This window comes from Echiichthys vipera (assembly GCF_963691815.1).
Source record: "Echiichthys vipera genome assembly, chromosome: 3".
Lineage (NCBI taxonomy): Eukaryota > Metazoa > Chordata > Actinopteri > Perciformes > Trachinidae > Echiichthys > Echiichthys vipera.
In genome coordinates, this window is record NC_139828.1 from 22,972,445 (window position 1) to 22,989,879 (window position 17,435).

Genomic DNA, 17,435 nt, shown 5'->3' on the forward strand with positions numbered 1-17,435 from the left:
AGTGTTTTATTATTATTTTTTATTCATTACTATATTGTCTAGCATTATCGTTAAGGTGCCAACAGGAGGAGTCATAGTTATATTCTGAAATGTTAATGTCAATATTTATTAAGTGTTAATATACTTTCCTTGTATATGCTAAATTGAGGGACCCGTCAAAATGTTATTTCATGTTTAACAGTATTTGTTATTAAATGTAATCTCTTGTTTTGTGCACTGAGATGAGGACTGAATAAAATACACACTTTTCTGAAATGGAGATGATCAAATTTAAATTGCATAGAACCTTTTTTTTCTTCCCGGAACCTGTAACATCTCTTATTCCCTTTGAAGTGGGTTCATGTTTTTGTTTTGTTTTTTGCCAATTTTGCCATAATACATTTGCAGCAAAAAAAGAAAGCAATGTATTTCATCTCCTACTTGGTATATGGTGGGACTGTTTTACAGTGTGTGAAAGACACCATATGCTTTCTTGTCTTTTTTTTTTCATTTGAGAATTCTGGACTTGGTGTGAAAGGCCTTTGGTTATTTCCAATTCCCTTGGGTACTGAAGTCCCTGAGGAAAGCGTCCTTTGATATTGCCTTCCTTGCTTCTTTTGTGTGTGTCCTTTGATGCCCATGGGGTCAGCATGGTTGCTGCTTTGCACCTGACAAGGAGTTCATCAAGAATAAAATGCTCTCAGTATCTTCGCCAGATTCCTTTTTGAGTGTTGTTGGATGACTGGAGGTATATCACCGCCAGTTGAACCTGGTAGTGTGAAAGTTTGCTCCTTACTCCACCACTGCCCTGTCTACAGTTTATACTGCCGAATGCTGTTTGACAACGCCAAGACACAGTATACGACCGTGTCTGTCTAGTAAAATACACTTCCATTCATATCTTATGCCAATACAACCCTGGAAACATTGAATCAAATATTTGCTTGGCTAATCTAATATATATTTTTAATGTTACCAGTTCCAAACAATGGCAGATCTAGCGATTACATTGGGTGATCATATTCTGAGGCTCAGCTGGCTTGGCTCCTGTCTTCATGTTTGATATCTGATCTTCTAACCTTTTATGAGCTGACAACATCCTGGGCACTTCTGGCCACGGCTAAGTGACTAGACCTTCACCATCTGAGCCCCTGAGCCTGCTCTGAAGAAATAATATATACAGATCTGTGTATTGTTGAAATCATGCTTTTTAAAGAGAGTCACCCATATAATGATTTACCTTGTCCGGGCTGTCCTCATTCACTGTTCATACATACACCAAAAGTAATGCACCCTAATTTGTTTGTAATCCACAAATGTATTACTGTTGTAATTACATTTGGAGCAAAGAAAGAAAATCAGGTGCCGTAGTATAAGAGCCAAAATATGTAAAGGTGATGGAAGGGTCCCAAGGACAACCAAGGAAACCACAACCTTTTTCTAATCTTAACTAAATTGTTTGGTGGCTAAACTTAACCCTTTAGGTCAACTAATGGTCGCTTTTGCACAGCATTAATTAGAATGTAAGATATTTTACAAACCTGCTGATGTTAATACGTTGCTGTGTTACATCAAGTGCATTTGCAGATGTTTTAACCTTGTTGTGAATTTACAGATATACTCACAGGCCTCACAATAGAAGCATCTGGCTTAATCATAATTTCATATTCACATTCAAACTTTGCATATGTTACATTAAATGTTAGGCTTTTGAAGAAAACTTCCCTCTGGAGTAATACATTGTGTAGCAAGCATATGCAATTTAAATACTTTCTGGGGTGTTTTGAGTTAAGCCTAAAGCATGAAGTGAAAATTGTGATGATTAGCTATCAGGACCAAAGTTTGTAGGTTCTGTAATGGAGAACTGCCTGAGTTGGTCCTGTCAGAACTAGTCTGGTTACAAAAAGCCCTGAAGCATCCTGTGGAGTAGAGCAAGCTGATTTCTGGTAGGAAATCTGACTAACAAATGACTTGAATGCCTTTCCCCCATGTAGCCTCGAAAAGAAACCAGACAGATGAGTGTTAGGGTTCTACCCTGGGTGTGATTACAGAACTGAACCAGTAGGGAGCACACTATTCATACCATCTCAGTGGTGTCTGTGATGTATTTGGGTCAATGAAACATCACCTCTGTTTATACAGTACTCTCTACACTGCACTGTATTAGCATTAAGTGTTCACTGTTGAGGAGGTGAGTGCAGCATATCTCCAAGCTCCAATGAAATTCACTGTATGCATAATCTACTCCACACATGACAGCCCAGAGCCGGGTACTTAATAATAAACAGAATTAATAACGATTACTACCATATCTTTGCATCACATAATTTATTACCTGACATAATTATACATTAGCATATAATTACATGCATTTTCAAAAAAAAGAAGAAGTGAGAATTAGGATAACTCACTCTTTGTGATCTGGTCTTAAAAACACTTATCTAAACAAGCTTTAAGGAGAATATTTATCTATTTCAGTGGTTTTGATTATTCTGTTTTAGGCCCAGAAATGGTGACACTATGACATCAAGAGAGCCATTAAATCATTGAATTATTTAACAGTATACGAGTGGGAAAAATATGAAATGTAATTCTCCCTCCTTCTCTTTGTCTGTCTCACATTTCCACACTAGCCTACTCTACCGAAGGCACGTGCGTAATTAATCCAAATTGTATCAGTCTAGTAAAACACACAGCTCACATTAACGGACACAAAACCTAAAAGTATTCTAAGTTATCTCACGTGCAGTCTTTTCTCTCTGTAGAATAATAGTAATAATAATAATAACAACAACGTCTCCTCGTTAAAATATGTAAAATGTTGTTATTTATTTAAATGCTTCTGTCCTTTAAACAGTGATCTAGATGTGGGCATGGCAAGATCCCAAATCTCTTGAAAGATGAGAACCACTCGATGGTGGGCAGGGCAGGCAGGGCAGGTACAGGGGTTTAAAAGAGGAGGTAGGCTAGTTCATTTTGCGACAAACGGGCTTCCCCCAAATCTTTGCTCACGGGTCCCGCGCCAGGAGCTCGGCATAGTGGCCCGGTCTACTATCCGCTTGTTCTGCGTCAGGGAGCAGCTGAGAGAGGCTTAACATTTCAAACTTCTGGCGGTAGGCTGCAAAGTTTCCACCCTGAAAACACTGTCATCTTGCAGAAGCCTGGAGCAGGACACCACACCTCACGGCTTGTTGTTCAGTTACTAGTTCGCAGTAAAGTTGTGGTGCACAGCCTCTCTGCCCCGGAATCCCACTCTTAATGCGTCGTTTTTCTGTCTAATGGAAGCGGGTGTATTTCATATAGCAGAACCTTCTGCAGTATAAGTGTGTTGTGTTTCAGGGCAGCAGGGTTTTAGAGTAATTTGACATAAGCATAATCACGTTTGCTCACTTGTATGTTAGTTAAAATCCTTTTTCATTGTCTGCTCAGCGTATATATACCCAACATTGCAACACACGGATTACAAGTACGATTCCGGCGTTGTTAGTCATAGATGTCCTCTCAGCTGGAAGGAGGCCTGCAGCTGGAGACCACAGCAAAACTTAATGTACTAAAATCCGAAGAAGTTGTTGACGTGACGAGTCCTGACGGATGCGCCGGGCAGCGCAGCCGCCGCGGGGACGAAGGGGAGAATAAAGTGACCCTGTCTCCAGAGCGCCGTCAGCAGAAAGCACGCAAGATGACCCGGAGCCCCAAATGCGCCCGCTGTCGGAACCACGGCGTCGTTTCGTGTTTGAAAGGCCACAAACGCTTCTGCCGCTGGAGGGACTGTCACTGTGCCTGTTGCCTGCTGGTTGTGGAGCGGCAGCGCGTCATGGCAGCGCAGGTCGCGCTGAGGAGGCAGCAAGCTGCGGAGGTGAGTAGAGCACAAGGGCAGGTCAGTGATGGAGAAATAGGGCTAAAACATGACCTCCAGTAGATTATTATCAGGAAGACATACGCCATTAACAGACAAAGAGTGATATCAAATATAGTTGCAAAGTATGAGTAAATATATTATTGATAAGACATTTGAAATACTATTGAAAGTTTTAATTGTGCGTGTGTGAGGATTTAGTTCAGAAAATATAGTTAATATCATTTAACCCTGCATCATTTTTCTTCAGCTGCACGACTTTTCTGAAGATAAATAGCAGTTAAATGTTTGTACACTTTACAGAAGTGCTTAGAAATTAAGCTGCACGGCTGAATTTGCACAATTATTAGGCTTCTATCGTCTATATTTTTAATTTATATGTGTGACAGACATCTGACAATCACATGGCCCCGTGCAGTACTTATAGTGAGCTCGGTTTTTTATATATGATTTATATATATCTTAAAATATGCACACAAACACAAATATATATCACAACAAGATATTTCAGTCACACAACGCAGCCGTCAGAATTGAATCATTTCCAAATATTAAAAATATCAGTGAGTAGAAATTTTAACATCCATTGGAACATGTTTGTCTCTAATTTTAGCTGGTTTTGCAGTTCACTGTGTATTGCAGAATAAATCTGCATTTTGCCTTTATATTTCATTAAAACTAATTATTAATATAACAAACTAACAAAAAAAACACGTAATAGAAAAGGGCATTTAGATGCTATATTTGCAAAATGACTTACTTTTATAGAACATTTCTAGTGTCAACAGGGAGAATAGCCAAATATCTCTCTTTCTTAAATCTTGGAATCACAAAGAGCTCTCCTTTCCTTTTACATAATGTATTCATTTCTTTTTTATTACCTTTGGGGCTCAGCCTCAGTAAAATATGATTATGTTCACATGTCTAATTCCTGTTCCTGTGTTTCTCTCAGGGTAAGAGGGGGGTCAGGTGTGCAGGTCCATTGCGGAGGACTGCGTATCAGCGTTACACAAGAGCAGCCGAACCGAGCACACTGACTAAGAGCCTTCTGCAGGGTAAAGTTTAATTAACATCTCCTGTCTCCTTGATGTACTTCCTCTTTCCTAGGCTGTGATAGAAAGTGCAGATTTCAAACCTCAAAGTCAGCTTTAACATTTTGCTTCATTGCTTGTTGTCATGTATTGAGTGTGGTAGAATTCATGCAAGATTACAAATTGATCAGCTTGGTGTAGTGGATGGAGTGAGTCACTACCTGCTGATCCTTAAAACTAAGCTATTTTTTACTCATTCAGTTGTAATTGGTACAAAAACATACAAATCACAAAATCCTCTTTTGGAATAGTGTAGCAAAATTCAATTACACAAAAAGTACAAAATGGAATCAATATTTGTCTGAATGATTTGTTAAGTCATTGAGTCCCTGGAAGTTAACCTTAACATTAATCGTTACTTGTTCATGTCCAACCCCAACCTTTATCCTAGACTAAGCTTAAGCCTGATTCTAACCTCAAACAAAAACTAAGTCTTAACTCAAAATAAATGGTTTACTTTGTAAACTTTTGCTTTTTGTCTTTATACCATCAACTGTGTAACAAAGACGCAACTTCCAGGTCTGAAAAGTGAAGTCATGTGGAGGAGCCTTAAACCTGCATTCTAATGTCCAGCATGGGGCGACTACTGGTTGAAAAAAGAAGTTTGTATAGAAGTCAATGGGAAAATGACCCCGAGTCTCACTTTGATTTATGACCTCACTAAACACTTTCCTAATGAATTAATGGTCTCAATCACTAGTGACGAGTCTGATTCAATACAATACAATGTTCATTTGTAAATTATGGTCCCATCGACAGAAAAATAGACAATAAAGCAGGAGATGCTCTGGAGCTGGGCTACCTTTTGTTTGACAGGTTGCTGTGCTAGCAACAGGATAGAAGCTAAGCAATACATATCCACAGCACTATGTACATTAAAATAGCTTTGCACTTGTTTTAGGTATTGTCTGTGTTACAATCTTAGGACTTTGACCCTCTCATAGTGTATTTTTACTTCATTAAAGTTAAGCATTAGCTGGTAACTTATGGGAAACTGCTGATTTACAGCTGGTCCTGTGTAACTGCAGCTCCCCTAGAGGTAGTTTCCCTCTTTCGTGTTTAGCTTAGCACAGCGTCATATAGATGAAAGCAGAGAGCAGCCTGAAGCTGATTAGCGCTCCTCCCCAGCTTCATACTCCCATCCAAATATGGACACATCTGTTTTCAAGAAACAAGGATGACCAAAATGCCAATCTCCTGGCTTCAAAATCGTAGTCTACAAACCAATGGGTGACAAAACGGTAGCTAAGTCCATCCTACAGTCTATGCCATGATGTCGGGCACCATAATGTTGCTGAACAAACATATATTTGTCCCTACATGCAGACACATACTATATAACTTCACACAGGTACATGTTCTTTAACATATATTAAAGCATTATGATGCTAACTACAACAGTACTTTCTAGCCCTGCTTGGGTCCACACTGCCGGTGCTTCTTTTGGCTGACATTACATGCGCTCCATTTATCTAAGCCAACAAACACTGTGGCTTCACAATTTCACAACAGAAGGCCATTACTGTAATACATAGCATGTATTAATACCTGCTGGCTTGCAGTCAAATTCAGCAAGAGGCTTTGTCTTCTTTATAGCCTCTCAGCCTCTGTGCTCTCAGTGAAAAAAAATGACACTGCTAACCAACTGCATCATTAAAATTATAAAGAAAAAAGTACACAAACATGAACATATCAATTAAATTGTTTGAACAACTTCATTATTGATAAATGAATTAAATATATGAATACATCACAGAAGCATGTGGCTTTGCTTTCGATGCAGGGTTGAAACCGGTGGTGCCGCTGGAGGAGGACACCTCCTGCTGGTCAAAGCAGACACCGCGCGACCAAATACACTTTACGTGCCCCCCAATCAGTGCCCGGATGAGGAAGAGGCGGGCCTTTGCAGATAAGGAGCTGGAGAATGTGATGCTGGAGCGGGAGCTGAGACAGAGAGAGCTGCAGAGCGACCTTTCCGTCTCTTCGTCCTCTGCCCTCATCCCCGTGCTTCACCCTCCACCCCTGCCTGTCTCCCCTAGCTTGCATTGCTGTCTTCTCCACAAGGACCCCACCACTGTGGGGACATCCGGTTATATGCCTGTGTATAAATATAAGCCTCTTTATGAGTGTGACTTCCAGTTCTATCAGTTCTTCCACCTAAAGAGCAGGTCATCCGCAGAATGTGACTATACTGACTTCTTATGCCAAAGTTTAGATCAAACCAGAGAGGATGAGGAGGTGCAGACTAGCTGGAAAGGCTGTGAGAAGAGAGACAGAGCAGAGCTGCCACTTCTACCATCACAACAAAGACTCAAACATCTTGGCAGCACCTTGTCAGGTGTAGACCTTGTCAAACCCCCCTCAAAACCAACAGAAATAATGGACTCAAATGGCTCTTCAACTGTCACCCACTCTATTTTTGGATCAGATCAGGGTATCTTGGGCAGGCCAGACGTTAGTGCACCCAGCAGAACTTTTGATTCAAGACCTCTGACAGCTAAGGGCTGGTGTGCAGACACTCCTGCTGACCAGGCAGGTTCTCATGCCGACTCTGTCAAGAGCCCTCATGGCAGCTCAGTCAGGACTCCCGCTGTGAGGCCATTACCTTTCTCTGTGGAGGCTCTGCTGAGGGCCTGACAGGCAAATGGAAAGCAGTGTAGTGCAAAGAAAAACTGCTCATTGTATTACAGGTTCTGAAACACTTTTCTTGGCAAGGGCTGGTTGCTATGAAGTGAACTATTTATGAACAATTTCCAGAACATGAATTACAGTCTTTGTTTTTTTCTTATTTTTCATAAAATTGTATTAAGCTATATTTTAACTATAATTAAAACATATAACAATGCAACACACGTGATATCTATCTTTTCATGTTGTCGCCTACATTGAGCATACTTCCTACATTTATAAACTTGCAATCCTTTTTTTATACTACTGTCAGCATTGTGGTAAAATATACTGAACCACTCTGCTTTGACCCTCACACATCAATCATATCATGTTCTTCCTGCAAGAAGAAATGTAAAGAACATCCATCAAACAAAGTTGATGAAAAAGTCAAGTAGTGTTTGAACATGTGCCCATTTCTTACTTTTTAAGTAGAGTTTAAGTGTAGATGTGGCTGCTTGATCTCTGCGCTGCTGCAGTGTCTAAACAAACCAGGTGCTGCTTAGATATCTCTCTTAACTCCTCAGGAAACAAACACTGGAAGAAGGACCATGGGGTGAAGCAGGTAGTTTCCCAGTAAAACAGTTAGAAGGAGCAAAGAGTGGTATAAAGAAATGTCTGACAACAACCTAGCACCCTGATATTTCTGCATTTTTTCCACTCCTTTTACCCAGTGAAGATTTAAGTGAGTGTGTATTTATTATTTATTAGTACTCTCTATTGATGACAGTTTGTCAGACTGTAGTCTGTCATTATGACTGTACAACTTTAGATTTACCCATCATGACACACTGTTTAATATTTCATAGAATAGCATTTCATCACACCAACAGAATGATGGAAGATGGGAAATATTCATCAAAGGGTGAATTGGAGGGTGCCGGCGTTGCCTAGGCGACATTGTTCTTTATTGTATGCCGAGCCTGACGCCGGCTAAGTTTGTTGGAACTCACATTTGATCTATATCCACTTTCCACTTTTTCTCTCCCTCTGTGTTCTTTTGTTCTGCGCTGTAATCTCACAGAGATGGCGGTCAGATACTTTTGACAACTCTGGACCTTGTGGCGTCAACTCAGAGGTGATAGCGCACAGCTCAGTGCCTTTGTTTGCTAGTTTCTACCAGCATATCAGGATGCCTCATAGCTTGTGATCCCAAGAACACTGAGAATGTGCCATTGTTCTTTATATACACCATCTGCGGTGATTTTACAATATTAAAACATCTCCCTTGCAGAGAGTGCAAATTGGCATTTGTACTACAATGATACAGTAATAAGATATGCATCAGTCACAAAGGGGTGTTAATGACTTCTGTGAAGAATAGCACAGAGGATATAAATCAATACCCCCCCATGAGAGAAGCTCATTTATCCAGTTCCCCCCTGTTTAATTCTGGATTGTCCTTAGACGAGGTGTGTGGCAACTTAATAGATAGCGACCCCGCACTGAAATGCCATTCACGTTCCACTGCTCTTGTGCCAGGGACAGACAGATTAGCTTTATTGTTCTCCGCTCTTTGGAAAGGTTTGATTTGATCTGCAAGCGCCACTTTATTAACATTTTCCTTTGTGGGCCACAGGAGGGAAGGAGAGGGAATAGGACATTTGGGGGGGTTATTGGATTTAGGCCAGTTTACTGACAAAGCTGTTTCAACAGGTTGAAACATGTTTTTGAATTTGTAACAGCCCAAACTCTTCTCCTCCCCCACCCCTCTGCCTTTTGTCGCCCACCTCTGGCGCTCCTGCTCTTCATTCTCTCGTTGTGCCTCATTTCCATTTCAGCAGGATTGATTTCACTGCGTTCAGGGTAGAAAAGCGTTGCTTTGGCATTTCCCTGTAACTCTGATCTTCGTATTTCATCATACAGACTATCAGCAGCTGCAGTACCTGGGAAGATTGGAGAAAATAAAAGAGACAACATAGAGAGACATGACAGAGAGCCAGCCCACAGGTTACATGTCTTTTAAAAGTTGTTTTGTTCACCTCCACCTTGTAATTTCAAACTACAAGGTTCTTTCCATTGATAACTAAACATTGGAGTTTTAACCTCTGTCATGGGCCTGTTCCTGGCCTAGCAGGAAGCCATCACATACAGCTGCATAGTGCAGAACTATCAAAATGATCTTTGTTTACCCAATGCCTTCATTTCCTTTACCACCTTGCAGTGTTTACATAAGCTGTGTGCAAAGGCAGACGTGCAGTGAAGGTAAATTCACATTCAAATAAGTTTTTCAGAGGCCTCCGTCTAAGAACGGACTGAAGCAGCCAGACCTCTCTAGTTGTTTGGTATCAGTTTCCCCTTGGACAGATCATCAGTAACATTTAGTATCAGGGTTCAGTGGAAAGCCTTTGATCCTCCTGCCAGCTCTCCTCATTACAAAATGATAGTCGACTAAAAGCATATGTCTTGGTGTGGCAAGGTCATTTCTCTTGACACTTCTGAGAGAGTTGCTATCTGAATTTAATAGCGTTATTACAGGATGTTTGGACAGTGCAAAGAACCCTCCACATTGATGAGGACCCTGTTTCTGACACACTTCATTTGAATAGAAACAGCATGCCTGCTCAGATTCTTTTTAATGACTGTCTGGTTGGTCCACTCAGAATGGACCTTGTGTATATGTTTTTTTATAACAAATTTTTGTTGGAATGTGGCAAACATATTAATATTATAATGGTGACTGCTATGTTATGTGATCACCAATATCAAGGTGTAATGGACTTGGACTTATATAGCGCCTTTCTAGTCTTCTGACTACTCAAGGCGCTTTCACACTACTTGTCACATTCTCCCATTCACACTGACATTTACACAGATGGTGGTGGACATCTACATACCATCTAATCTAACCATTCACACCACATGCACACACCCACGCGCAGCACGGGGAGCAATTCGGGGTTCAGTGTCTTGCCCAAGGACACTTCGACATGTGGACCGGGGGAACTGGGGATCGAGCTGCCGATCTCGCAAATGGAGGACGACCCACTCTGACACTGAGACACAGCCGCCCTGTGTCTTGACAGTTCTAACATTTGAGGGGAGTATCTCTTTAGTTGTGTTGCACTATTGGGTTTTATTTAACCTCCTCTGTTGGAGTGAACACACAATGATCCAAATACATCTTTTGAATAACAAGTATGATATTAATGACCCGTTAACAACTGAGCTAAGCTAACGAGTTTGCCGATTAACCGTTAGAAAGCTGAAGCTTTATTTTCTACAGGTGAGAACCTCTGGGGCTGAAAAATTAAGCCAACGCAGAAGTGCCAAAAACGTCAGTTTCTCAAATGGCCACCTAGGTCCAAACACGTTACAGCTCTAACTCGCTACAGCAGTTCACCAGCAGTGCAATGGTCTCTACATCATAAAGGTTTATAATCACCATTATTGCCTAGGTTCGATTGATTTAGTTGTTTTAGAAGTTTTGGGTTTACTCCAACAAAAAAAACCCAACAACATCAGATTTAAAATTTTAGATTTTAAAAGAAAACGTATTAAAAGCATTCAAATATAATCCACATAATCATAGAATTGCTTAAACTATTCAAAGTGCTTTGGCTTTGAAAGACATTTTATAGGTACAATGCTGGAGGAAATATTGGATTAAAACACACTCACACACGTTCCTCTCACACAAATATACTGGCTCATTTTTTAGACTCTGCTTGCTCATGCTCATAATATAAATTGTTCAGCGTGAGTCATGTCCATGTTGTAATAAACTTCCTAGGCAACATTAATTGATTTTTTTTTTACTCAGTCCAGACAACATTAAATTCAGTTTCCCTGAGGGTAAACACTTAATACTCCTGCATGGCTTAATTTCTTTTTTATTTGTGAAGCTGCTATCTTTGTTGTGCTGATGGATATTATCATTACACCCCAGTCAGTATTCCATCCATTTATTTTAACAAAGTCTCTGCAACATTGAGTATGAGGGTTCAGGGCAGAGCGTTTGATCTGTCTGCCAACTTACCACACACTTTGGATTCTCTCCTGTCCCACCCTGCCCTGCAACAGCCCTGCATGCTCTCTGGTGTTTGGTAGCCACTGGTGTAATGTTACGCTACAGCTGTGTGTGTTTGAGACATGGGTACAGCAATCTTGTTTTGATTTGGCCAGTAATGAAAGCGTACCCAGTGCAGCATCGCTTCAGTTAGCACACAATCATTTTGATGCCTGCGATGACCTCTCAAAATAAAAGAAAGGATAGGTTTAGAAAGTAAACATTGTCCATTTGGCACAACGAAGGCACAACTGGAGCCAAACAGTAAAAAATGTGCCTTCACCTTTTCATCTTTTTTATAAAAAAAAATAAGCTTGTACAGCCTTTCAGGGTTTGAAATGTCAACCTTTAATCGTACTGCCCCCTCCAGCCTATGACACTAGAATCAGTGCTGAGAATCATTCGTCAAATTTTGTCCAAATACTACAGTATCCAAGAGATGTCTGGCTATACATTTTGACCTTCAGTGATCATACAAGTGTTTTTGAAGTCTAGTGTGAAGATATAGGATTCCTGCCAGTGTCAGACCAGCTGTGTTTAAGATATCAACTGAAATAACTCGTGTGAATGATGGATGGACAGACCAACTGGCAAGAAACAAACAAACCCTGATCAATAGATCATATCATCAGGTAACCTAGTTAAATCTGTCTACACAGCACAGACTGGCTTCAAGCAGTGCAGGTCAGGCTTCGCCCTTAAGTCTAGGACAATTATTTCACACAAAGAAAAATGACAATACAAAAGTATATCAAACACAATCAAAACAGATCCTCTGTGAAAGATTATTGCATGTTTTGCTTCACTTACTGTAAGAGAGTATGAGTGTTTAAGGTACTTAAGGGAGTAGTTGAATGTTTGGGGAAAAATGCTTTATTTGCTTTCTTGCCAAGAGGTAGAAAACACCACTCTTATGTCTGCACGGTAAATATGAAGCTGCAGCCAGCAAGCGATTAGCTTGGCTTTGCTTCTGGTCTTTATGTAAATCATTTCAGTTTTGTATGGATTAAACTAACAGAGGTGGAAGTAATAAATTACATTTACTCTTGTTACTGTCGCAAAATCTTTTTTATGTACTTTTTGAGTATTAAAAAAAAACTTAGTACTTTTAACCAAGTATTTATTATCATAAGTACTTAAGTACTTAGCAACATTTCAAGTTGCATTTGTTACAGAGAAAGTCCCGAGAAAAAGTCCTGTGTGAGAATGCAAGAAAGGAAAGGTGTTAAATCAACAGCTGCAGCAAAGAAGAAGCTGCAGTATATAAATCTGATTCATTTATTACTTTATGTTTTTTGACCCATACATTCACACTGACCTCCTGCCTACGCAGACTTTGTTGCTAAATAATAAAGTCACCTGATTTCCTCCTTTGCTCCCTTCATAATTATTACAGCAACTAGGGGACTTTGGCACTTAAAGGTGCACTACTTGCCTTCACTCAGCTTTCACCCCACATGTGAAATAGCAGCATTTTTTTACAGCCACATGCATTAACATGTACACACCGCCGGACCGTCTACGTGACAAACAACAGAGAAGCTCACATCATTCTCTGCTCAGGATGCAATTACTCAGCTATACCTTTACATAGAAAATAGTTATTTCCTGCTATATTTATGTCCTTAATGTCAAGTACAGTGCTTTTAAACATAAACATATGTCATTTTGGGTCAATGAAATGCGTGATCTTCTTCAGTGACCAGTGTTACTGTGTTAGTTACGTACCAAACAAATATCTCTTTCACTCTACAATCAATGTAAAGTTTGGTCTGTTTTCTTTTTAAGAGGTTCATCTATATGTAAGTGGCGAATCTGTCTCAGTTGTTCCATAAAATCACAGCCTTGGCCATCAGAGCTAATAGAAACAACAAGGCTTTAATAGAGAACAAGTGTCTGGTCTGCCCTCTGACAGAGACATTCCTAATTGACTGTAGTTGGTTTCCAGTCTGACCACCGCCACCCTTCATTTAACAGAAGAACAAACACACCAGCTCTCGCTATATAAGACAGCCCTGTGTGTAACCGAGCCTGCCGTGGTTGGACTAGAAATTTCACAGCTTTAAAAACATCTTTGAAACAGGCAGGGTAGAGTTCTCTCCCGCACCTCCCTACTTACCCCCATCCTGTACTATTTGGGTTTTTCCATACGCTGGTGTGTGCATGCACAGCATTTGTGTGCTCGAATGTGTGCAGAACTGCCCTGTCGCTATTCCAGCAGCCTTGGGGACGACTGGCGGTGCCCGTGGCTGCAGCTGTGTGGCGATCCAGTTACCGTCACATGGTGCTGCTTGGCCGCCGAAGAACTACCTCTGCAATATTAGAAACCAAAGCACACCACAAGACCACATTTTCTCTCGCCTCTCTCCCTCGTGGTTGTCTCTCCGTCCAGCAAACATCATAGCACTGAAGAGATTAAATACAACAACTCACAGCAGCCTTGAAATCCTGTGTAACGCTCAGAATTAAAAGATGCAATGTGTAGTTCCTGGCCACATATGCTAAAACAATAGAGGGCAGCATTTCTCTTGTGACAAGATTCTGTGCAGTCAGACATGCAATAATGTTTGCTATGTCCTCCAAAATGTAACAGCAATTCTGCTTTTAATAGACTGTTGCAATGAACGCTTCTGAGGAAAGTCTAGCTCCATCCAGCAAACCTACAGCCCGGCTGACAGGAGTCACAGGTGAGAGGAAGCAGAAGCCAGGCAAGAAAGCCAAGATCCAGGCTAGGCTATGGGCGTTCCCACACAAACCTGATCAATCCAGCGTTTATCTTCAACACCAGCTCTCTTATCAAGAAGCCGGGTGACATGAGTCTGCTGATTATCAACAACCACACAGATAGCTAGCGTTATGGACAATATGGTCAATATGGACGTAGCCGGCTGCTAAGGCTTTTAGCATTGTAAAAGTCTTTTTAAAATAAATTCCAGGTTTGCTAAATAAGTTGTTGCCGCTTCGTTTTACTGTGTAGTGTTATCATGGTACTGCAGATGTTTTGGATGGTTCAGCGCTCCGCTCTGAGCTATTTTGTGTCTTAGTGTGCTAGCGAATCTCCATGATTTCTCTATTAATAGGTGATCAATGAAAACAACTCTTATCAATGGCTTTTTTGATGTATATTCATGCCGATACTTTTACGCCGGAGTTACAGTTTAATCTTGTGCGAATTGGCCATTTATATTACAGACATCCTGAGGTCAAATTATTGTACCCTACATCCCTACACTCTATTGGGACGGAATTAGTTTAATGTGGAGATGTGGCGTAAGTTCATTTTCACCAGGTTTTAGTCCTGTCCGAATGCGCCATGTCAGTAATTAGTCCGGAGAATGTCAGTAAAAATTACGGTGATTTACACTTTCTGTAAAACAGTTCGGAAAGAATACCTCAGGTAAGCCTAGTCCCGTCCAAATACGACCATCTGTAAAACATATATTGATATTCAATCATATCCCATCAATACGTTGTTTTTTTGAGCATGGAGGTGCTTAAAGAAGCACTCTTATCTCTTTTCTTAGATAATCGATTCTGCCCTTTAGTTTCGTGTTTACTTAATTTTGTGATATCAGTAAACTACGTAGCATGCACATGGCAACAGGGAGGGGGCGTAGCGCGTAAATTGAGTAACCTGTGAGTAACTTGTAGAATATAGGGATTTCTTAATCCTGTACGAATTGGCTATTTATATTCCAAACGTACTGGTAAGACTATTTTACCTGACGTCCCACCATGAAACTAATCCTGTTCAAACAGGGCTTTAAACGCAGAATCTCAGTTCTCTGGACTCTTCATTGATACACTACTGCCTCTACAGGTACAAGTGGTATTACAAGACAGGACGGGCCAGAGATAGCGGGTAAGTATGCTTATTTTACCACTGATTCTTCATTCTGATGATAATGTTAATTCAATTTGTTAATGTTTTAAACAAAAATATTGGCCATATCTTTTACTATTAAAGTTAAAATGGCATTTTTAAGCTGTATGAGGCATCCGTCATTTTTCTGGTATCAGGTTAAAACCTTTATTGTGCCATAACACTACAGTAGGCCAAAATACTGTGTTTATGTGGGCTTTTGTTGATCTTGCCACCTCCTGCAGGTTGCCATCTGCTAAACACTTGTTGGACTTTGTTTTTTACAACCTTACTTCTCATCAACATGCTTTCTCAACACGTCTTCTCTCCCTACACTAACTGCAAAGTATTAGGCACTTGCATGAGTAATCTCTTTCATTAGATATGATTATTTAGCATATACATACATAATACAAAGTTATAAATGTCAGCACTTTTCTTGGAGACGTCAAAAAGATTCTAGCTGTAACCAGCGCCACACAGCTTTAGCATAACCTTTAGAGCTTTGTACCCTGGCCTCAGAGCTCTCACCTTTATAAACTTAAAACCAGCACATGCTCGCAAGTTCAGGAACTTTATAGACCAAGGGTGGCAGCAATAACATCAATGCAAAAACAGCTCTGACTGCCCGGCCATTAAAGCAGTATTTACCCAGCTTGGTTCGAGCTTTATACTATAGAAAATTCTGCAAACCCAAACTTAAACAATCCCCTCGACCACATTCTGGTAATCCGATCCAACCTGATGTTATTCATGTCCTGATCTTAACACCCCCCGTATGCTAACATATTGGCACCCTCTTACAAGTGATTGATTATCTCAGAGGCCTAAAAATGAGAGGATAGTTGAGTTTAATGACATATAAAACCATATTTTGATGGCGGGTTCACAGACCTTTAAGAATAACAGCTGGCACAGGCAGAGTGCTGGGAGGGAGTCGCCAGCATTTAAAGAAAAGTGTGGGCAAGTTCAGATGGCGTGATAGCAGGAACTGTAGCTCACTATAACCCCATAACTGTGATACAACCTGCCAAGATCAGCAACATGTTTTAAAGCATTTTACTTTCCCTTTTAGTCAAGAGAGATTAAGCTCACAGTCACAGACAAACCCCTCGACCGTGCCTTTGCCAAAACTAAGAGATTAAAAACACAGAGGGGCGGAAGGGATGGCATACAATTTAGTCTAATAGCTTTTACAATATAAATAGTGTCAGTTAAAATATGTTATTATACATCTCAGGTTCCAACAGAGCACGTGTTAAAGCCATTTATGGGGAATAAAACATCTATGTGGGGTTTGTGTTGTGACTGGCGTTGGAATAGATGGAGGATGAGGCCAAGCATGTCACTATGTCTGTCTTCCTGCTAAACTCCCTCACAACTTAGGAAGAGATTTCTGTTTTGAAATGAAACACTTCCCATTATTACGGACATGTCCTGCTTTTGACAGATGACCTTGACAGATCTTTCCTGCTCCCTCTGAGCTAAATATTGCTCGTTTTACAAATCCTCTGAGAGATCTGTGTGGCCTGAAGATTTTCTGACACTCTGCAACTTTCTGAAGTGTTGCCGTCCATACCGGAGACAGCCTTTCTGCAGAAAATGCTCTGAGAATAAAACCACGGAGAAAAGCCAAAACTTGTTTAGTATCTAATCTTTGCTGACCGACTTTTCCAATAACAATATCTTAGGAAATATGACGTTCTATTTAATAATGTAAAACAGTGACTGTTATGTGATGAACGTCTTTGCTGCTGTCATAATTTCTGTCATAACTATTACAGAAAAAAGAGTCGCTGCCTTACAGCAATCGTCAATATGGGGCTTAATTAATAAATGGGGGTACATGGAATACATGGATTCGATATGAATTAATTACAGTGCATTATGAATGGTGAATAAGGACTTCCTCACAGATAACATATGGCGACTGGGCTGATAGAAATTGTTTCTGATACCCTTGACTGCACT

At 40.5% G+C, this 17,435-nt stretch overlaps 1 protein-coding gene and 1 long non-coding RNA gene across 2 annotated transcripts; one reads left to right on the forward strand and one right to left on the reverse strand.

Annotated features, from left to right (window-relative positions):
- The first annotated feature begins 2,300 nt into the window (after window positions 1-2,300).
- dmrt2b (doublesex and mab-3 related transcription factor 2b) lies at window positions 2,301-7,758 on the forward strand. Its single transcript, XM_083911573.1, has 3 exons — window positions 2,301-3,835; window positions 4,788-4,890; window positions 6,710-7,758. The coding sequence occupies exons 1-3, from the start codon at window positions 3,473-3,475 to the stop codon at window positions 7,561-7,563; spliced, it is 1,320 nt and encodes a 439-aa protein (XP_083767699.1). The 5' UTR covers window positions 2,301-3,472; the 3' UTR covers window positions 7,564-7,758.
- On the reverse strand, window positions 3,690-13,852 carry LOC310945474. Its single transcript, XR_014593156.1, has 3 exons — window positions 13,722-13,852; window positions 9,324-9,479; window positions 3,690-3,827 (listed from the first exon to the last, which is right to left on the reverse strand). It is a non-coding gene; the product is annotated as an uncharacterized lncRNA (long non-coding RNA).
- Between the last annotated feature and the right edge of the window lie 3,583 nt (window positions 13,853-17,435).